General features: G+C 46.1%; 1 protein-coding gene across 3 annotated transcripts in view; it reads left to right on the forward strand.

Moving 5' to 3' along the window:
- The first annotated feature begins 371 nt into the window (after positions 1-371).
- FAM184B (family with sequence similarity 184 member B) overlaps positions 372-23,138 on the forward strand; it is a 73,349-nt gene continuing 50,582 nt past the window's right edge. For 2 of the 3 annotated variants that reach the window (XM_083458091.1, XM_083458092.1), the window contains exon 1: positions 372-1,081. In XM_083458091.1, the coding sequence (XP_083314217.1) occupies positions 941-1,081 (141 nt within the window). In that variant the 5' untranslated portion in view covers positions 372-940. The remainder of the gene's footprint in view (positions 1,082-23,138) is intronic. The other variant, XM_083458090.1, reaches the window with a different exon arrangement.

Genomic DNA, 23,138 nt, shown 5'->3' on the forward strand with positions numbered 1-23,138 from the left:
GAACCAGAGCAGCGCACATAAACGCCGTTTACCTTCCCGCCGGAGCGGTAACTATTTATCTACTTGCACCTTGACGTGCTTTCGAACTGCTAGGTTGGCAGGAGCTGGGACTGAGCAACGGGAGCTCACCCCGTCGCAGGGATTCGAACCGCCGACCTTCTGATCGGCAAGTCCTCGGCTCTGTGGTTTGACCCACAGCGTCACCCGCCTCACACCCACCAATTGGTAGCCAAGCCCCAAACCCAAAGTCTCATTTGGCTGCATTTTGGCTTGCCTGCTGCTGAGAGTGTCTCTCCCCTGCGCTATTAAAGTGAGGGGATCATTTGCTGCCAGAAGTTGCGCAGGAGCTTCCGAGGAGGCAGAAAAGGCCGAGATCCAGGGAGCGCATCACCGAGCCGTAGGCAACCTCGGCGCGCGGAGGCGTTGAAGGAGGGGTGCTGCTGGCAACCCAAGCGGGGTGGGCAGGATCCTGGCTCGCGCTGGACGTCTCCGCCCGGTCGCCGTCGAAGCGGGACGCTGCGCCAGACAAACTCATTCACTCTCTCCGGATTTAATCCGGCGCGGCTGCATCCTTTTTTCGCTCCTTCTTCTCCGGGGGCGGGCAAGCGGCTCGGCGTCTCCGCCAGGGAATGCGCAGCATCCCGCCCGCGTGGTCTCATCTCTCGGGGGCGGAGGCCGATCCCTTCGCCGAGAGGGGAGGGCCATGATCAACGGGCAGAGGAGTGGGGGCGCGCGCGCGCGTGGGGTGCTCGCCTTCTCCTTGCGCGCGGCTGCCTTGTGTTGTGGATCGGGCGCAGCAGGGAAGCTTAGCTGGCATGCGAGGCGCAATTGGAAATTGAGGGCTCCCCGTGTTTCTTTTATTTTCTAGCTAGCGAGGGAAGGCTGTGTGTGTGTGTGGCACGACAAGGCGATCGCAGCACGCGGAGATATTTTTTCCCCGATGGCTTCCGGAGCCAGCCAAATCCCCCAGCCCCGGACTTGCAACGGGGCTCCGGGAGCGCGTCCTGCGCGCAGCGCGTCGGAGGAAAGCGACCCGGACCTGCAGGTGAAAATGTGCAAGAAGATCGCCCAGCTCACAAAGGTAAACATAAATAAATACAATACAATACGGGGTGTGTGTGTGTTGAGGGTCGCTGGCAGCTGCAGGCAAGGAGAAGTTTACGCGTCTGCTTCTCATCTCCCAAGGAAGGGAAACGCCTAGAAACTTTCGTTTCCGTCGGGAGAGCGCGAGACTCTTCATCGCAGGGTCGTGGGTTCGAGAGACAGAGAGAGATCCTTGCATGGCAGAGGGTTGGACTAGATGACCCAAGGGGTACCCCCAACTCTCTCCCAGAGTCTTGTGATTTCCCTCTTAGGATGGAAAAAATCGGCCGTCTTGCACGCCTGACCGCCTCCATCCTCTCTAGTCTAGCGATTTAAAACAATGGAAAAAAGCAGCAGCTGTTTTGCAGGTTGCATGATGAAATTAGCCCTGCTTTTAACGACGTGGTGGAGTCGATCTTCAACAAACCGCCAGGGAAGTTTTGCTCTCTCTCTATTTTTTGCAGTGCTAATATTGGATGTCGCCTGCAAACCTGTAGCTGTCGTGGAGAGAACGCAGAACTTGTCCTTTCAGTGGGGGATAAGGGCGCAAATGAGGAAATAGAATGTTTAATAATAGAAATACAGTGGTACCTCGGGTTAAGTACTTAATTCGTTCCGGAGGTCCGTACTTAAAAACTGTTCTTAACCTGAAACTATTCTTAACCTGAAGCACCACTTCAGCTAATGGGGCCTCCCACTGCTGTCGCGCCGCCGGAGCCCGATTTCTGTTCTCATCCTGAAGCAAAGTACTTAATCCGAGGTAATATTTCTTGATTAGCGGAGTCTGTAACCTGAAGCGTATGTAACCTGAGGAACCACTGTACTGGAATGCTGCTCAGCTGCATCTTGTACAGTGGTACCTCGGGTTACATACGCTTTAGGTTACATACGCTTTAGGTTACAGACTCTGCTAACCCAGAAATAGTACCTCAGGTTAAGAACTTTGCTTCAAGATGAGAACAGAAATCGTGCAGCGGCGGCGCAGCTGCAGCGGGAGGCACCATTCGCTAAAGTGGTGCTTCAGGTTAAGAACAGTTTCAGGTTAAGAACAGACCTCTGGAACGAATTAAGTTCTTAACCTGAGGTACCACTGTATTCTGTTTCAGGGTGCAGCAACGGAGTAGGTTTTCAAGGTGGCCACAGGGCCGGCCCACCCAAGGGGCCCAGTGAGGTGACCGCTTCAGGCGGCAGGACCCCTGGGGCAGCACATCCCAACATCAGTCTTTCTTGTCCACTTGTTCCTAATGTAGAGATTTGCTCATCCCTTTCTCCCTGGCAGGGAGGGGGCACCATTTTGGGGGTTGTGGCCTCAGGCGCCAAAATGTCTTGGACCGGCCCTGGTGGCAGATGATAGCAGTGAGTTTTCTCAGAGGCTTGGTGGGGGCAGCAGGACAGGCAGAGTGATGCAGCTGTATCTTCTTATTGGCCCAGTGCTTGCAGCCTAACACAGTAAAGCACATCAGGAAGTGAATCTTGCGGTGGTGGAGAAGAAAACTTGAGAATCAAAAATAACAGGGTTTTCTCTTGGTGTTTTGGATCTGCAATACAGTGGTGCCTCGCAAGACGAAATTAATTCGTTCCGCGAGTTTTTTCGTAGAGCGAGTTTTTTCATCTTGCGAAGCACCACGGCAGGGAGGGATGGGGAGAAGCAGGGCAGCTGCCGCAGCCGGTCCTTGGACTAACCCGCGCCTTGTGGACACCGCGCGACGCGGCTGCTGGAGGGCGGCGGGCCTCAGGAACGTGACTCCGGCTGCAACGCTGGCTGCTGGCGGCAACGGCTCTCTCAGAGGAGCGTGAGAGGGCGGTGGGCAGCGGCATGGGGCAGCCGGAAGGTCGGCCATCAGCCGGAAGGTCGGAGGGAGCCGGAGGAGTCGGCAGCCGGAAGGTTGGAGGGAGCCGGAGGAGCAGGGAAGCGAGCGTGCGTGCGTGCAGTGACCGTCGCAATGACAGAAGAGGCAGGGCTGTTTCGTCTAGCAAAGCAAGCCCTTAGGAAAATCTGTCTTGCGAAGCACCTCAGAAAACGAAAAACCCTTTTGTCTAGCGAGTTTTTCGTCTTCCGAGGCATTCGTCTTGCAGGGTACCACTGTATATCATAGCGGTGAGATCTTGTAGTCTCCACAGCAACAGTTCTGGTTCTTGGTGGAGAAGAATTGGTCCTGGGCATAAGGTAAAGGTAAAGGGACCCCTGACCGTTAGGTCCAGTCGTGGCCGACTCTGGGGTTGCGGTGCTCATCTCGCTTTATTGGCTGAGGGAGCCGGCGTACAGCTTGACTAAGCCGCTTCTGGCGAACCAGAGCAACGCACAGAAACGCCGTTTACCTTCCCACTGGAGCAGTACCTATTTATCTACTTGCACTTTGACGTGCTCTTGAACTGCTAAGTTGGCAGGAGCAGGGACTGAGCAATGGGAGCTCACCCTGTTGCGGGGATTCAAACCACCGACCTTCTAATCAACAAGTCCTAGGCTCTGTGGTTTAACCCACAGCGCCACCTGCATCCCTTCTGGTCCTGGGCATAGACACCACTAAATAAATAAATTGCCTCACCTTATGTGAACAAAATATGCTATTTTAACACAGGGATTTGGGAGTGTCCTGAAGGAGATGCTACCATTTTAATATGTTGCACTTCTTGAAGAACCTGCAAGACATTTGTGAACTGAAAATAGTCATTCAGTTTTTTACTGGACATATAGTTAATATAGTATATTATAGTGGATAGTGGATAGCCTTCCTCTCTCCCATCACTTTATTTGTCTCCTAGCTCAATGCAAAGTATAATTAATATATCAGTTGTAAAAAAAATATTGTGTTTTCTATCTTTTTTTGCACTGCCCCTCAAATTTATCTACGGTATTATTTTTTTAATAAAACTTGCTTAGCCTTGTTTTTTCTGTTTAGGATAATATTGCTTGATTATAGTCCATGCTAATTAACTTAATAGATCTGGTTTGTGGGTGGTAGTTTCTGCCTGAATATGGAACTGAACAATATCAGCATATTTTAAATATTTTGTCAGCCTGTCCTTTAATTCTACGCTTACTTGTGGGTTCTAACTCCCGTAAGTGAAATTCAACTGCTCAGTGAACCAGACTAAAGGATACATTTACCATTTGAGATTCCCTTGGGCCTCTTGCATTTTAATAGAAATAGCATTTGTGAGGATGAATATCAGGATTTCAGCATGAAGGAAGAGTGGTTTGACCTTCTCATCCCATACCATCTCCTCTCCAAAAATCCCACATGGGTGCCATTGAAACCTTGTCCCTTCATCTCAGTAGAAAATAAAACATACCTGTCAATTAATTCAGCCATGGATACACAATCTTGCTAACAGCAACATTGTAGCAGGCAAGTGTTTTTATATACCACGTAGCTCTGACCTCCTTACTGAATACAGTCGTACCTTGGAAGTCGAACGGAATCCGTTCTGGAAGTCCGTTCGACTTCCAAAACATTCGGAAACCAAAGAGCAGCTTCTGATTGGCTGCAGGAAGCTCCTGCAGCCAATCGGAAGCCACGGAAGCCACGTTCCGCTTCCAAAAATAGTTCGCAAACCGGAACAGTCACTTCTGGGTTTGCGGCATTCAGGAGCCAAAACGTTCAAGAACTAAGCTGTTTGAAAACCAAGGTATGACTGTTCTCATTCTGGTCTGGGTGTGCTAGAAATGGGACTAAAAAAATTGTTACCCTTTTGTAGGCATTTTGATATTCATACCTGCTTAATTACTTTTTCCCCACACTCTAAGAACCATATCCCATACTCTGCAATTGATGGAACATAGGAAGGTTTTCAGTTATGTTACACAACATTTAATTACACACAACATATAATTTAGCTGCTTGTGATCAGTTTTAAAAGGAGCTTTTTACTATTGACGGTCTGTAGGTAGTATGTGACCTGTAATTTTCAGAAGGCTTTTATGTGCGCACACTCAAAAATGGAGGTTCCAGTTTCCACACAAGCAACTCTATTCTTAAGTTTAGATTTTGTCATGAATGTGCAAAAGCAAAAACAACAAACCTATTTAGATGTTTACGGCTCAGGGATGTGAACATCGCATACTTCTGTGATCTGCTGCTTGTGATTTCCACTCATGCCTTAATAATGACAAACCATGTGTTTTGTGCATAGATAATACACGGTACGTAGAAATGTATACACGAGTGAGTTTTTATACGTTTTCAGAAGACCAAGTATGTGTTTTATAATAGTTCCATCTATATGCATGGATTCACAAACTTCACACACGAATAAACCTTGATTCTACAGGAAACATGAGCTAAATGACCAAATACATGGTTAGTTAAAGTTTATAGGTCTGTAAAGAACACATCACTGTTCCAAGGGAAGCAGCTGGACATGGCACTTTAAAACACAGAGCTAGAAAGTGCCTAGAATGTATGGCCTTTTGCCCACCATGCAGTCCTTTCACCACATGCTGTGGTTAAGGGAAAGGGAAAGGAAAAGGACCCCTGACAGTTAAATCCAGTCGCAAACGACTCTGGGGTTGCGGCGCTCATCTTGCTTTACTGGCTGAGGGAGCTGACGTTTGTCCACAGACAGTTTTTCCGGATCATGTGCCCAGCATGACTAAGCCACTTCTGGCGAACCAGAGCAGCGCACAGAAACGCCGTTTACCTTCCCGCCAGAGTGGTACCTATTTATCTACTTGCACTTTGACGTGCTTTCGAACTGCTAGGTTGGCAGGAGCAGGGACCGAGCAACGGGAGCTCACCCCGTCGCAGGGATTCGAACTGCCAACCATCAGCAAGCCCTAGGTTAAACTAGGAAGCCTCTAATTAACCACAGTTTCATGTTTCATCTGAACTGGGAATGTATGGCAATCAGCTTCAGAACAAGCCAGGATACCAAGGCACACTATGAAAACAACTTCAGACCCTATTTTGGATTAAAACTGGGGACCATAGTTCCCTGGTTTGGATGATCAGAGGCAGCAAGATGTAAGCAGACATGGCTGGCAAGGTTCAAGCAAACAGGTCAGTCAAACCCCTTTAAGCCCCTTGTCAACATCACCCACAACAAGTGATACTCATGCCATGTACTTAAACCCACTGTGCTCACTCATGGCACAACCCAGGTCAGAATGAATAAGAGGGATAACTACAGGGTTCTTTTTCTTGCCAGCACCATTGAGTAAGTGCAGTAATTCATATTTTTATTGCATGAAAACAAACAAGCCACCAACTGTTTACAAGAAGATAAAGAAGAAAAACTCAAGAAAAATTCACAGCTGCACAAAATATTAAAACAGGTTAAAATCAGGGCTTCTTTCAGCCCCAACTCACCAGAACTCAGTTCTGGCACCTCTCAGGTGGGCGCCAACGCCATTCTAAGAGAACATGGCAGGCGTTCATTGTGAGTTTTGGCACCTCTTTTTCTAGAAAAATATCACTAGTGGGACAGGCCAGTTGTGGTGTGGGAGAGGCATCTGGTTGGCTACTGTAGGAAATAAAATGGTGGACTAGTAGGCCTTGGTTTGATCCAGAAGGATTCTTCTTGTCTTCTTAAAGTTAAAACAAGTAAACCATACAAGAAAACAAACACAATAGATCATAAATGCAATTTAAAAAACATTTGGCAAAGATAAAATAGATTAAAGGTACCAGAGATTAAAATGCCTGGTTCATTTTTTTTAAAGCAGCTTTTCACCTGGTGCCAAATTGGCATTTGGCTAGGCACCTGCAAAGCCTCTCCTGGGCATTAGGTAGCCAGGGTGCTACCACTGAAAAGTCCATTTCCCTAGTAGCTACCTGGCAGGAGGAACACAGAACAAGAGGAATCGTCACATTTCAAGGAAACATTTTGCCCAAGCAGACGCTCTCAATGAAACCTTAAAGGTAAAGGAAAAGGGACTCCTGACCATTAGGTCCAGTCATGTTCGACTCTGGGGTTGCGGCGCTCATCTTGCTTTATTGGCCGAGGGAGCCGGAGTACAGCTTCCGGGTCATGTGGCCAGCATGACTAAGCCACTTCTGGCGAACCAGAGCAGCACACGGAAATGCCATTTACCTTCCCGCCAGAGCGGTACCTATTTATCTACTTGCACTTTGATGTGCTTTTGAACTGCTAGGTTGGCAGGAGCAGGGACCGAGCAATGGGAGCTCACCCCATCGCGGGGATTCGAACCGCTGACCTTCTGATCAGCAAGTCCTAGGCTCTGTGGTTTAACCCACAGCGCCACCCGCATCCCAATGAAACTTTAAGCAATGCATTGGGGAGGGAAACTTCCTGCTTCCCTGATATTCAGTGGCCTGGATACCTGCTGAGAGAGATCCCCCAAAAGAAGGCAATGTGTCCTTCTATGTAGGTTGTGCAGAACTGCGATGTACCGTACTTCGTAGGATCCTTCCACTATGCAAGCCTTCCCTCTGTAAAAACCGCACCTGCTAGGCATTTTGCTAGGATATATGTAAAGGCCTTTGAGATTCCATGGGAGGAAGGCTGTAATCGAAAATGTCACACAGGATCAGTAACAGCTATTAATAACTACTGATGGGATATTTTAAAGGATGTCAAATTGGCCGGGTGAAGTATTAATTTCATTATAAACCTGCATCCTGGTGCCTCGTTCACCAGACTATAAGGCGAGTTTGGAAGCAAATAGCCTAACTCAATGCTTCCATCAGTATGAGTGTGTGTATAAGTTTAGCTAAAGTCACATTTTGTTGTTGTTATGGAGGGAGAAAATCTTGGCACTGAAGGCTGAGACAGGTAGGGCATCCTTGCCCTGACCATAGCTGTCAACTTTTCCCTTTTCTTGCAAGGAATTCTATTCGGAATAAGGGAATTTCCCTTAAAAAAAGGGAAATGTTGACAGCTATGGCCCTGATCCAAATTAGAGCCCTCTTCACGACCACAGCTGCTTTAAAGGGAACAACCGCAGCAACCACACACAGAAAGGCAGTCACATCTGAAACAGCAATTCCATGCCCACCACAAATTATTCCAGAGTAATCAAAACTCTTCATTGCAGCATTATTTTAGCCTTCACCTTTCTGAGATTTCCCATGTGATAAAATTTCTTTGTCAACATACTGCTGGTGCAAAACAAAGTATAGAAAGCATAATTCCTGGATGCCAAGATCCAAGTTTTGGGCAAGTACTCTTTGATGAGAGAACTCCAGCAGAAATTTAAAATATGCATCAAAGCAAAGCATGGAAATATAGGCTGTTAGACCTTTAGAAGATGCCCTTCCAAGCTCCTTCCAAAGTTTCCTTTCTTCCCCAGCAAAGGAAAAGACCACACATTTGATAAGTTAAAAGATGGTTTACTTACAAACACTCCAAAGGTCAGGTTCATGTGCTTTTCCATACATTAGTCAGAAAGGTTGCACAGGCAGTAAAATGTAGCTTAGTTGAACAGCATGGATGTTGAACTGCCCTGAAACAGTAAGCCCCAGGCTCAGGCAAGGAGACTACTGTACGGTGGGTGAGACTAACAGAATCCCTCTTCTGTCTCTTTGGCCCATTATCAAGTGCAAATATCAAAAGCCAGCAAACTACTAAGCAGGGCACCTGGGAAGAGAGTTGGAAATGTGTAAAATAAGCCATTGTGGTGTAGTGGTTAAGAGCGGGGGGCTCATAATCTGGTGAACTGGGTTCGATTCCCCACTCTTCCACATGCAGCTGCTGGGTAACCTTGGGCTAGTCCAGTGGCGTAGCGTGGGTTGTCAGCACCCGGGGCAAGGCAAGTAATTTGCGCCCCCCCCCCCGCTGCACTGTCCCTCCCCCAGATAGTCCCTCGCTCTCTCTCCACACCGCACGCCTGGCACCCTCCCCTCCACAGTGGGCGGCGACCCGGCTGCTCGGATCGGATTCGCACAGCCAGCACTGCAGTGAGAGAGAGTGAGTGAGCCAGGTAGGGGCAGAGAGCTGTGAGTGCGAGCGCCCCCCCCCGATGTTGTGGCCGGTGCGGCCGGCCCCCCCTGCACCCCCCACGCTATGCCACTGGGCTAGTCATACTTCTCTGAAGTCTCTCAGCCTCACTCTCCTCACAGAGTGTTTGTTATGGGGGAGGAAGGGAAAGGAGCTTGTTAGCCGCTTTGAGACTCCTTTGGGTAATGATAAAGCAGGATATCAAATCCAAACTCTTCTTCTTCTTCTAAACCAGAGCTCCCTGCCCATAATACAGTGGTACCTCGGGTTACAGATGCTTCAGGTTACAGACTCCCCTAACCCAGAAATAGTACCTCGGGTACTATTTCTGAGAACAGAAATCGTGCGGCGGCAGCGGAAGGCCCCATTAGCTAAAGTGGTGCTTCAGGTTAAGAACAGTTTCAGGTTAAGAACGGACCTCTGGAACGAGTTAAGTTCTTAAACCGAGGTACCACTGTACCTAGTGGCACTTCCAGGCAGGTGTGTTTTGGGAGACAGGTGGTCCTCATGCTTGCAGCTTTATTAATTAATTTGCAGTATCTCAATCCCCACCCCAATTTAGATCTCTTTTCCCTTGTCTGCTTTTCCTATACCTCCATCTGCCCAAGACTCATTCAGTAGAACTGTGCCACCTTCTGTGAACAACCATCTGTCCAACTGCCAAAACACATAACTGTTGTCAGCAAGCAAGGAAAGCTAAAATTTCTATATTTCCATCTTGATATTTTATTAAGGATTTTCTTGTTTTACAGAAGTAAGTGTAATGCCTCGTTTCCCCCCCCCCCATGTAACATTTTTACAAATCCATTTCATTTGTTGAGGCATTAGGGGGAGAAGAAAAAAAAAAAGAAAAAAGAAAGGGGGTGGGGTCAGGTGGCGGTGTTTCTATTATGTTTAATGTATGTAGAGTTTGGTGTCAGCGTTGCTTGTGTTGTTCACTTGTGTTCCTTTGGTGGTGAGAGAGGTTGGACCAATGGTACCAAATAGTATGGGAAACAGCCCTACTAGAAAAATTAACTAATAAACTGAAACTGGCACGGGAACAAACAGAAGAAGACGCCTTCACCCCGGTATGGCTCCCCTTTATCACATACACAGCCCAACAGGACAATGACAATAATCCACCAACAGCATACAAATCAATATGGCTAACCTGATCCAAAACACCCACCCACCTCACTCACACACAAAAACAAAGATCACCACAGCCAATCACAAGCAAACAATCACACCCTAAGCTAAAGGAAACACACACACCCACACCCTGCAATTTTCAGGAATAAGCTGGTTAACATGTAAAACTATCAGTGCAGTAGCACAATATACCGGTAATCAGTAGTGGAAATTGGGGCTGGGCAATAGCCGGTTTTCAACCTCACGATATATCACTAGCTAAATATCTTGATATATCATGATATATATCTATGATGGTGGAGGGCCTTGCTGGGCCTCCCTGTGGCAGCAGAAGGTCCCACAGGAGCAGGATATTCCTGGATGTTCTTCAATCTGTGGGATTTTTAACCTACTCCAGGGCAGATTTCAGGACCAGGGCAGCTCCAAGAAATTACAGTGGTACCTCTGGTTGCGAATGGGATCCATTCCGGAGGCCCGTTCGCAACATGAAAAGAGCGCAACCTGAAGCGTCGTATCTGCGCAGGTGCGTGGTGTGATTTGGCGCTTGTGCGCATCCGTGAGCGGTGAAGCACGTCAAAGTGCAAGTTGCTTCTGGGGAGGGAGAAAGGAGGGGAGGTTGACCCAATGCAGAACATGGTGGGTGGCGCAGAGGGTTAAATCCGACACTACAAGACACCTACCATGCATTCACATGTTTCATGCCACACCTGTTTTGACCCTGAGTAAATACTGTATTTTTCGCTCTATAGGACGCACCCAACCATAGAACGCACCTTGTTTTAGAGGGGGAAAACAAGAAGAAAAAAATCCTCCCCCTCTTTGCTCAGCGTCCCTTCCTTCAGCGAAGCGGCAGGAGAAACGGAGCCCCTTCCATTTCTCCTCCCGCTTGGCTGAAGGGGCGCTGCACAGCTCTCCCTCTCTGCCGAAGCCAGGAGAGTCTTGCTCTCCCGGCTTCAGCAAAAGGAATCCTTCAGGTGGCTACCCCTGAAGCCTGGAGAGTGAGAGAGGTTGGTGCGCACCGACCCCTCTCGCTCTCCAGGCTTCAGCGATAGCCACGGGAAGCCTCCGGAGCGCGGAGGGAGCGCTCCCTCTGCGCTTTGGAGGCTTCGCGTTGCTATTGCTGAAGCCAAGGAGCCTGCATTCGCCCCATAGGACGCACACACATTTCCCCTTGATTTTTGGAGGGGGAAAAGTGCGTCCTATAGAGCGAAAAATACGGTAGCAGAGGAAAGTGGCGGAAAGCGGAGACAAGAGACACAGAGCAAGCAGAGATTAGAGAAAAGACAAGTGCGCTGGCAATATCCACGCACAGACAGGGCCTAGCAGCAGAAGTCTCTGTGCATGCAGCTGTTTGGAAGGAGGAGCGGACAAATAAGGGATCTAATGAAGCTTGAAGCACCAGATCCAGATCCTAGATGAACTGAATCTCAAAAGCAAATTATCTTTGCCTTTCTCCTGAGCTCTGAATTTCCTTGATTCTTTGGAATACATAATTTATGGACCCATTAGAGAAACCAGTACATGGATAATGAGATTATCGGTTTTTATTGTGGTTAGAGGAAGTTGCGTGTCAAACTTCGCATGCTGCGCTTGAAAAGCTAACCGAAAGCTTGGCACCCCAATTCGGCAAAGTGCACCAAGGACCACAGATCACGACTAATCTCCTTTGCATAACACTTGGTGAGTTTAGGTCATAAACATAGAAAACCAAGCCGCGCATAATTTGCATTTTTGATTTCCCTTTGGTCTAGAATAATCGCGAAAATGACAAGTTCTTCCATTTGTTGTGGAAATCCATCTTTTAAGTATCCTTACATCCTAAGCCCATTTATTTGAAAACACTATTTGTTTATCTCACTGAATGTTATTTCCAGGTCTGTCAGTATCATAGCTGTCAACGTTTCCCCTTTTTTAAGGGAAATTCCCTTATTCCGAATAGGATTCCTCGCAAGAAAAGGGAAAAGTTGACAGGTATGGTCAGTACAATGCAGGATTGCCTTCCAAGGCCACAATTCTTTCCACACATGGGCTGCGTACACAACGCTGGCTTAAAATGCAACTAGGTCATTATTTTTTCCAATTCAGATCAAAGCTTGTTTGGGAGAAAACTCATTAAGATGCAGTATTTAATAATGTGTGCCTGAAAGCAGCAATCTAAATTTGCCAATATGTGATTGAATCTCACCCAAAAAAAGACAGTCCAGAAGTACGCCAAGTTTTATTTACTTAAGAAATTTAAACGCCACTTCATAATGTTTAGCTGAGAGCAGTTTACAGTGTAAATTAAAACAGTAAGATATACAACAGAACAACAAAAGCAATAATCAATTAACACTGTTGAAAGAGCACTGTAAAAACTTCATTTCCAGTGCTTGAAATTAGTTACAATTTCTCTAATCAATGAATTCTCTGTATTGTTAACCAACCTGGTTCCTTGGAATGGGATTACTTATTCTTTAGAACAAAAAATAATGCAAAATATTTCAGTTGCCTCTTTTATGGAGGTAATTCTAATCAGCCATTTCCTCCTCAAACTGAACTTACAGTGAAGTTAACATGTCCATCTCCAAAACCTTAAATTTCCACATATTTATTTTGCTGGTGTGTAGGACAACAAATGATTATCAATACATCTTTAGTTCATCATACAAAAAGGCTTGAGAGCTTCCCTAAGAATTCTTTTGTTCTGACTAAAGGGATGAGTAAAAATAAATAGGAAATCATCTGTTATTTGTTCTCTTCTAGGATCCTCCAAAAGTGCTTTCGCATCATTTACTATATTGTGGTATATTGATCTTTCGAAAGGTTCCTGCAATTACACTTAGAGCCTTCAGTTACCCTTATAAATCAGGTTTATGGTATCCGATACATTTCTGCTTTGCTTCGTGGACCACTTTTGTTCAGTTAATCATACAGGAAATAGAGAATTAAATTAGTAAAGTTTGCAACCCTTTCTGCAGGTATTTTGTCATTTCAGTTTCAGTTTCGAGCACAAGAACACTAAAAGCTGAAGTGTCACCAAGATATGTGAGGCAGAATCTTCTTTTAGAAAGTTCAGCAGAGAGACTTCCATTTTTTGTACTCTAAGACTAGGGTTGCCATATGCCTGGAATATCTCGGACATATCTGGAATACTGCTGTCTCTACCTGGGAGATCTTCTTTTCCCTGCCTCTAACATCAGCCATAAGGGACACGGGTGGCGCTGTGGGTTAAACCACAGAGCCTAGGACTTGCTGATCAGAAGGTCGGCGGTTCGAATCCCCGCGACGGGGTGAGCGCCCGTTGCTCGGTCCCTGCTCCTGCCAACCTAGCAGCTCGAAAGCACATCAAAGTGCCAGTAGATAAATAGGTACTGCTGCGGCAGGTAGGTAAACGGCGTTTCCGTGTGCGGCTCTGGTTCGCTAGAAGCAGCTTAGTCATGCTGGCCACAATACCTGGAAGCTGTCTGCGGACAAACGCCGGCTCCCTCGGCCAATAAAGCAAGATGAGCACTGCAACCCCAGAGTTGGTCACAACTGGACCTAACTTTACCTTTAACATCAGCCATTCATCAGCTTCCTGTGAGTATCCTCATTAATGGTTTCTTCATACAAAAAGAGGCAGAAAGGAAAGGGAGTGCTGGACTAGATTGGCTCATGTTCAAATCCCCACTCAACTATGATGCACTCTGTGTGAAGGATGACAAGAGCGCCTGCCCCTTTACTTGTATAGAAAAGATGCATAGAATTCCTTCTTCTACGCAACCTATTTCAGGTGTAGGACACAACCCTCTTTTTTCATCTGACCTCCCCATGGGTGTCTATGGCATACCTACGTCACAAAGGTTGATGAGAGGCTCAGCGAAAAGGATAATGAACAGCACAGCTTTCCAAACTGTGTGTAGTGACATGTTAGTGTGCTGGCTGCAGTGTTTAGGTGTGTTGTGTGAATGCTGCCTGCACTCCTTCCGGGGCTGGGAAGGGGTTAGTTTAACCTCCAGTTTGGTAGTAAAACTGAATTACTGTGTCGCGAAATGATGCACATCTAAAAAGTGTGTCGCCAACAACGGAAAGTTTGGAAAGCTCTGATGTACCGTATGCCACCAGAAAGGTGGGTAAATACAATTTATAAATTAACCTAAGCAAAACCTTCCTTTTTTAAAAAACAAAAGTTTCTAACAATCCAAATGCATATCCATATACAGTGGTACCCCGCAAGACGAATGCCTCGCAAGACTGAAAACCCGCTAGACGAAAGGGTTTTCCGTTTTTCGATGCGCTTCACAGGACGAATTTCCCTATGGGCTTGCTTCGCAAGACAAAAATGTCTTGCGAGTCTTGAGATTTTTTTTTCCGCTCCCCACCCCCTTTTTCTAAGCCGCTAAACCGCTAATAGCCTTTTAGCAGCTAATCCGCTAATCCCTTAAGCCTTTAATAGCCGCTAATAGCCGCTAATAGCCGCTAAACCACTAATAGCGCTAATCCGCTAAGCCGCTAATAGGGTTGCTTCGCAAGACAAAAAAACCGCTAGACAAAGAGACTCGCGGAACGAATTAATTTTGTCTTGCGAGGCACCACTGTATAGAGATTGCTGCTCGGAATCTCACGACTTCGCCCCAACCCTTCCATGGGTCTTCTTGTCATCATTTACAACTGCATATTGTTCCATAATCTATTTCAGGCATCCCCAAACTCGGCCCTCCAGAAGTTTTGGGACTACAACTCCCATCACCCCTAGCTAACAGGACCAGTGGTCAGGGATGATGGGAATTGTAGTCCCAAAACATCTGGAGGGTCGAGTTTGAGGATGCCTGATCTATATTTTGCATCCATCCATATTATCTATAGTATTTGTTACATTACAAGTGAGATTAAAATTCTGCTCATGTTTACATCTGCTTGCAGTGGTCTCTTAAATAATTTTTTTTTTTTAAATCCCTTTTTTGTCCTCTTCGTTCCTGAGCTTTCCAGTCAGCCTTGCCATTTTGGCATAGTCCCATCAGTTTAACTTGTCATTCCTCTATGGAAGGGACTCTTCTATTCTTTCCATCTCTGGGCTAGCTAAGCAAACCTTCCTGATATCACCAGTAAAATCTGCTTCCTCTTCCAGCCATATTGACTTCACTATCCCTTAAATGGGGGGACGCGGATGGCGCTGTGACTTAAACCACAGAGCTTACAGCTTGCCGATCAGAAGGTTGACGGTTTGAATCCCCGTGACAGGGCAAGCTCCCATTGTTCGGTCCCAGCTCCTGCCCACCTAGCAGTTGGAAAGCACATCAAAGTGCAAGTAGATAAATAGGTACCGCTCCGGCGGGAAGGTTTCCATGCACTGCTCTGGTTCGCCAGAAGCGGCTTAGTTATGCTGGCCGCATGACCCGGAAGCTGTACGCCAGCTCCCTCGGCCAATAAAGCGAGATGAGAGCTGCAACCCCAGAGTCGGTCACGACTGGACCTAATGGTCAGGGGTCCTTTACCTTTACTTTTATCCCTTAAATGGGCAGTCCACTGAGGTTTAGTGCATGGTTAGGCAAACTAAGGCCTGGGGGCCAGATCCGGCCCAATCACCTTCTATTCCTTTTATTTAAAATGCATTTCTGGGTTATTTGTCGGGCCTGCCTGTTATTTTTACATGAGTGGAATGTGTGCTTTCATTTAAAATGCATCTCTGGGTTATTAGTTTATCCCCCCCCCCAAAAAAAATAGTCCAGCCCCCCACAAGGTCTGAGAGACAGTGGACCGGCTCCCTGCTGAAAAAGTTTGCTGACCCCTGGTTTAGTGCATCTATCTATTTTACAGGCCAGACATTCTGTTGCCCTGCTTTTTATTCCTTTTGTGATTATCCCCTTGTGTGACCAGTAGAACAATGTTGGAAGTAAAACCTGAGCTTTGTGCATCTCAGGAATGCCAGGCCATGTAATCTTAGATAAGTGGGGTGAAAAAAAAGAAAGAAGGAAAAATCCAGTAATAGCTGAAAGAAGAGAAAAAGTGAAATTAGGTTGTTGTTGTTTTAACTACAGTAGAGGATCTCATTTTTATAAAAGGCCACCAAAAAAAAATCACAAAGCTGGCATCTGAGCTCCAGTCTCTCCAACTATATTTAAAGAACAATCCAGGCACCGGGCAACAGAAAACTCAAGACAACGGTTACATTTTGGAAGGCTGAAAATGTTTTACAGCATCTCTTCGTGCTGTGTATATAGATCCAGAACAGGCAGGGGAAACATATGGAATTGTAGCACCCTGCTTGTGGTTAACGCTTAGCTGGAATGAAATATTCAACGCAGCAATAGAGAAATTAAAATAATAATTTATTTGTCAGACAAATAAATGATAGGCACAGTGGTATATGGTTACCAAAGCTCTGCACACCCCAGCCCTGGTGGCCAGCACTTATATTTCCTCAGCCCAGCCCCCTTGCTCCTCCTTTGGCTGCCTCTGTCCAATCAGCCTGGTTGAAATTCCTATTGGCTGTCTGCTAGAACCAATCATAAAAGATACACCCATTTCCTATTACCTTTTATGGGAGACAAAGAGCTATATTTCCTTCTATCCATAAATGGCAGACAAGTAGTCATATATCTTACATTTGCCTCGACAAGGCACCTTAATTACCAGATCACCTTTTGCCCTTTTTGCCCTATTGCTCTATTGCCCCTTCACTCCAAAACAGATGGCTAAAACAGATGGCTCATGGTAACAGAGATCTTGGGTTCACCTTCTCACACACCATCAATGAAATAAGAATCTAACATTTCTTACTTTCTAAATCCTTTGCATAATTACATTAAAGCCAATATATTTCATACATAACATAGATAGATTTTTAGCAGAAAGGCCTTTGCCTGAGAAACTCAGTAAAGAGAAAAACCTCTTCATTGTACACCCCCCTTTCCCAGCCAGCTGCTGTTCCTATTAGCTCTTGCCCTTTAACCTTAGGAAAATGTGGCTGATGGGAGGCACATGGTAAACTATTTACCAACTCTTAATTAGTGTTTTTGCAGCTTGATTGTATTCTTGATTGTATGACCTTTGCTCCCAGCTTTTGCTCCTTTTACAATTTTGAGGTACTGCTATAAATCAATAGGGGGCCCTGTTCAAGAGGATAAACAACTGCCAAAGTACTCAGCCAGCTGGTTTCTGCCTGGCATGAAACATACAAGCATTTTGCAAATATATTTTTAAGCTTATTTTAAGATACAGGCCTTGATCAAATGCCTCAGAATCTGCAGGAGTTTAAAGATTATTTATAAAGCTTTAATGTGAATTTGTGCAATTGCTGTCAAGCTAGTAAAGGAACATCAACCACTGTGGACTATGGTTATGGACTGCGCCTTTAAGAGCAGCCTGAACATGTAGGCAGATATTCAGTAGATGAAGCTTTCTCCATTGATTCATCTCAAGGTCAAGAAAGTACAAGACCAGAAGGTTTGTGACTTCCAGGAGGTGAGTTACTTACTTGACATGGCCAGTGGGCTGCATTTGACATGGTGCATAATCAGAAGTGGTTCAGGTCAGAACAAAAACGATCCCGTTTCCTACCAGGTACAGTTGTACCTCAGGTTACAGACGCTTCAGGTTACAGACTCCGCTAACCCAGAAATAGTACCTCTGGTTAAGAACTTTGCTTCAGGATGAGAACAGAAATCATGCTCAGGCGGCGGCGGAAGGCCCCATTAGCTAAAGTGGTACCTCAGGTTAAGAACAGTTTCAGGTTAAGAACAGACCTCCAGAATGAATTAAGCTCTTAACCCAAGGTACCACTGTATTTATGCATTACAAATATGAGTATTTCCATCTTACCTTTCTACATTCAGCTTTGAAGATGGATTTTAAAACAATAAAATACCATAAAAACTAACAGCACATTCCCACGTTGGGCAAAAGATTCCTGCCTTGCAGGTGGTTGGATTAGATGATATTCATAGTCCCTTCCAACTCTACAATTCTATGAGTCCATGAAATATACAGCGGTAACTCTACTTGCGTTCACCTCCGGTTACGTATCCTTCGGGATACGTACGCGGCAAACCTGGAAGTATTTTTCCAGGTTTCACGCCGTCCGCATGTGCAGAAGCGGTCCCTCTGGTTGCAGAAACCTTGGGATCCGACCGGAGCTCTGGAACGGATCCCGTCTGCAATAGGAGGTACCACTGTATACTTAGAGGCAAGCCCCATTAAGTTCAATACAGTGGTACCTCGGGTTACATACCCTTCAGGTTACATACGCTTCAGGTTACAGACTCCGCTAACCCAGAAATAGTGCTTCAGGTTAAGAACTTTGCTTTAGGATGAGAACAGAAATTGTGCGGTGGCGGCAGCGGGAGGCCCCATTAGCTAAAGTGGTACTTCAGGTTAAGAACAGACCTCCGGAACGAATTTAGTACTTAACCCGAGGTACCACTGTATGACTTCTGGGTAAATGGTAAATAAATGACTGCAATCCAGTTACTCAGTGGGGATTATTTCCAAGCAAACAAATGTTGTTTCTGTTTTTAAAAAGTCAGAAAAGGATAGTATAAATGTTTACACACAGAAACACACATACACATACAAAAATTGCAACACATACAAAAATGTCATCTGTAATCTAGATGTTTCCCTTAAATTGCTATTAATCTCTTCCTCATATGTTGATTACTATTCATGCATCTATCCTGCTGTTAGTTCCTGTTAGCTACGGGAGAGAAAGGTAGGGTATAAATAAGATAAATCTCTGCCTGCCGCCTTTCAGAAAGCTTTCTCATTCTTTGGGTTTTCTCCTCTATTTTCTATCCTTCCTCACACCTTCTCATGACACCTTTTACACAGTTAATGAGTCTGGCTGCTGGAACAGCTCTTTTAGTGCTGACGGCAGATTCCTGCAAGACTAATGGGACAGGAACAACAAACATAAATCAGGACATTTCTCCAAGAATCACTTAACATCTCTCTGCCCAGCCCCATCCACTGCATGTTTTATGCTGCCAAGACGAACACATAACTTTTAGTACAAGATTTAGCAGCAGGGAATGAAGAGCCTCACCAAAGACTTTAAAGGCCTTGGCATGTGAGAGTTCAGGAAGATTCAGATCTATCAGTGCTGGGTGCTTCTAGGCAGGATTTTAATCTGTACATGGGCCATTAGTTTTGGGGATTGTTGTTGTTTTTTACTTGCTGGATTTTCCCTAGATAAGGTCCAGTATCTGACCAGCCCTTTTCTCATGTTATCCTCATTTTCTTTATACAGTCATAGGTAAAGGTAAAGGTACCCCTGCCCGTACGGGCCAGCCTTGCCAGACTCTAGGGTTGTGCGCTCATCTCACTCTATAGGCCAGGAGCCAGCGCTGTCCGCAGACACTTCCGGGTCATGTGGCCAGCGTGACAAGCTGCATCTGGTGAGCCAGCGCAGCACACGGAACGCCGTTTACCTTCCCGCTGGTAAGCGGTCCCTATTTATCTACTTGCACCCGGAGGTGCTTTCGAACTGCTAGGTTGGCAGGCACTGGGACCGAACGACGGGAGCGCACCCCGCCGCGGGGATTCGAACCGCCGACCATGCGATTGGCAAGTCCTAGGTGCTGAGGTTTTACCCACAGTGCCACCCGCTGTCATACTTCAGGTTAATAGTCATACTTCAGGTTAAATGTGCTTCAGGTTGAGCGTTTTCTAGTTACTCCCCGTGGTGACCCAGAAGTAATGGAGCACATTACTTCCGGGTTTCCCCGCTCGCGCATGCGCAGATGCTCAAAATGACGTCATGCGCATGTGCGGAAGCGGCAAAATGCGAGACACGCAGGCGCGTTTTACATTCTATTCAGGATGTGAACGGGGCTCCGGAACGGATCCCGTTCACATCCAGAGGTACCACTGTATTTCCAGGTATATGTTGATGCTCAAAAGAGCCAGCCATAGCATCTGAAGTGTGACTTAGCCATTTGATAATGTATCATGTTACAAAAGTCAGGTGCCTGCCCCTCTCTCTGCTGAGTGGTAGCAAGAGCCATGGGGTCCCAGGCACCCACACAGGGTCTGTCTCCCTTTGAAGAATGGAATACATGGAGGAGACTGCTTCTCGGCTGGTCTGATGGTGGTGTGGCTTTCTGCATGCTGTGTGGGGCAAGGAGCTTTAAACCCGGCATGAGACAAATGGAAGGAAAGTTAGGCTCTCACTACTATTCACCATACTGGTACAGATCATCTGAGTGAGAGATAGGTTTTCATCCGTCTTTAAATCTCGCTGCCCTGCCCAGGGATGAAAATATCCTGCTTCTCAGCTGAGCTGAACAGGTTGGGGAGGGGCACCTACTTGGCCCCATCCCCTAGGGATCTTGCCCGGCCACTGCTGGAGTGTGACCCCATGAGCTTTCTTCCCAAGTAATCTCATCCTTCAGATAAAATGTCTTCCTGTCCCTTTCTAAAGAAGAGCACCCCTGCCCAGGATCCGAGCCATTGCTTCTAATTGGCAATGCAGAATTATTTAATTCCGTTTCCGCCAACTTGACAGCAGTCATTGAATAATTGAGCAACATCTGGGTTCATTAGTGCTTTTCTCTGGCTAAAAAGAAAAGGGAAGAGTTGATATTACAGTGGTACCTCGGGCTACATAAGCTTCAGGTTACATACGCTTCAGGTTACAGACTCCGCTAACCCAGAAATAGTACCTCGGGTTAAGAACTTTGCTTCAGGATGAGAACAGAAATTGGGCTCCGGCGGTGCAGTGGCAGCAGGAGGCCCCATTAGCTAAAGTGGTGCTTCAGGTTAAGAACAGACCTCCGGAACGAATTAAGTACATAACCAGAGGTACCACTGTACATGGAAATCACAAGAAGTAATATGAAACTCCCTTATAGGAGTGTCTTAACAACCAATATAGCTTTGGGGTGTTTGTTTGCTCAGTTCCCAGAATATGTTTTGCTGTTGCATATTTATCTGGAATGTTCCCAGACTCAGCACGGATACTCCTGTTATTTTTAAGACTGCAGTCTTCAAATATCACCTAGCAATGAGCATGTGCATGGCTTTTATTTTAATGTCGTTTGCTTAATGGACAGCAGCCATGTGGAATCTTATCTACAGCAACACCACTTAGCATCAACCACCCAACCCCAGAGGGTGCTCTGTTTCAGCAGCTGCCCCATGGCTCTTGAGCTGTCTTAGGGGTAATTCCAGAAATTCTGCTCACCTCCCTGATAAAGGAGGATTGTGAACTATTTCAATATGTTACGGCTGCAGCTAGGATCCTCGTGGCTCAAAAGTGGAAATTACAGGAGACCCCAACAGTATTGGAGTGGCAGACTAAATTTTTTGAGTGTGCAGAATTAGCTGAAATGACTTATAAAATTCGAGACCAAAAAGGGACAAAGTTTGAAGAAGAGTGGGGTAAATTTGTTGCATATATAAGAATTAACTGTAGAAGTCTAAAAACTGTAGTAGGGTTAACATAAATCCTCTGATGAGTATAGAAGGTAAATAAGAATCTACAAGAGAAGTTATAAACTAAGAACACTGAAGCAGGGAAGGATGGAAATCTGGGCGTGAATTTACGCAGTGTAAATACGATGATATAATATGATTGTAAAAGATTAAGTTTTATTTATGTTTGTGAAAAAAACCAATAAAAATATTTTTTTTGGGGGGACAACAGAAATTCTGCTCACCTCCCATGAATCCCTTCCATTATCTCACTTCTGCCCATGTGCACATTGTGTATCATTATGTCGCTGGACTTTTTTGTTGTATCAGTTTCCTGTTTTTCTTCTGTTCTCATTTGAGAAAGATAAATAAAGTTTTTATTTGGTTTCCTGACTGGTGTGTCAAAAGCCTTCTATGGCATGTACCCCCTTTGGGAAGGCATTTGTGGACTAGGACCAGGTGATACCTGGTTTCCTGCATTGCAATATATCACCATCTAAACATTGTGATATACCAGTATATCACAATGTCTGAAAGGATGGAGCTATGTAGAGGCATTGGCTGGCTTCACAGTTTCGCCCTCATTGTGATTTTGCATAGCATACACATACATACATCATGATTTGCAATATATTCCAGGTCAAAAATTATGAAACCGATATTGCGATATAGACTTCAAACTGGTTTTGGGCGATATATTGATATATTGCCCAGCCCTAGTGTGGACATCCCTTGCTCTGTATGCAGAGACTTTTCAGGTGTGTTTTTGTCTTCCTCCCTCAGCTCAGGGCTTATCCACCTTTCCTCTTGTTCTGTTGCTTCCCCCATTTCCGGGGAAAACTGCTCTTGAGCGCTCAGTCGGAGCAAATGGCAATTCAGAGAATACCATTTGTTCCAAATCTACTGCTAAAGAGCAGGTTTTCCCTCGGAAAGGGGAAAACCTCTTGGACCCCTGCCTAGAAAGCGTGTCAGTAAAGAGCACAGACCTGTGCTTTTTAGACACAGCCCGAGTGGAAGTGTGGACAAGCACTCGGCCGTGCTTTGCATCAGTGCATAAAAAGGTAAAGGGACCCCTAACCATTAGGTCCAGTCGTGGCCGACTCTGGGGTTGCGGCGCTCATCTCGCTTTATTGGCTGAGGGAGCCGGCGTACAGCTTCCGGGTCATGTGGCCAGCATGACTAAGCCGCTTCTGGTGGACCAGAGCAGCACACGGAAATGCCATTTAGCTTCCCGCCGGAGTGGTACCTATTTATCTACTTGCATTTTGACGTGCTTTCGAACTGCTATGTTGGCAGGAGCAGGGACCAAGCAACGGGAGCTCACCCCGTCGCAGGGATTCGAACCGCTGACCTTCTGATTGGCAAGTCCTAGGCTCTATGGCTTAACCCACAGCGCCACCCGCATCGGAGCATAGGCAATATGAAAACCATCGTTTATGCCTGGAAGGGAAAGGAGAGGGAGAAATGGCTTCAAGGAGAGGAGACAGATAATTTTCACCACTATCTCTTGATGTGCGGTCTTGGTGTGTGCGTGTGCACATAACCGGCTTGGCCTCAATACTCCTGGAGGCTGTCGTTTAGCCTGTGTATTCAAGTCAAGTAATATTAAGCTGTTTGCACTGATAGACTTAGCTGTTGCAGGTTGTAGA

This window comes from Podarcis tiliguerta, assembly GCF_965153285.1.
Source record: "Podarcis tiliguerta genome assembly, chromosome: 9".
NCBI classification, from domain to species: domain Eukaryota; kingdom Metazoa; phylum Chordata; class Lepidosauria; order Squamata; family Lacertidae; genus Podarcis; species Podarcis tiliguerta.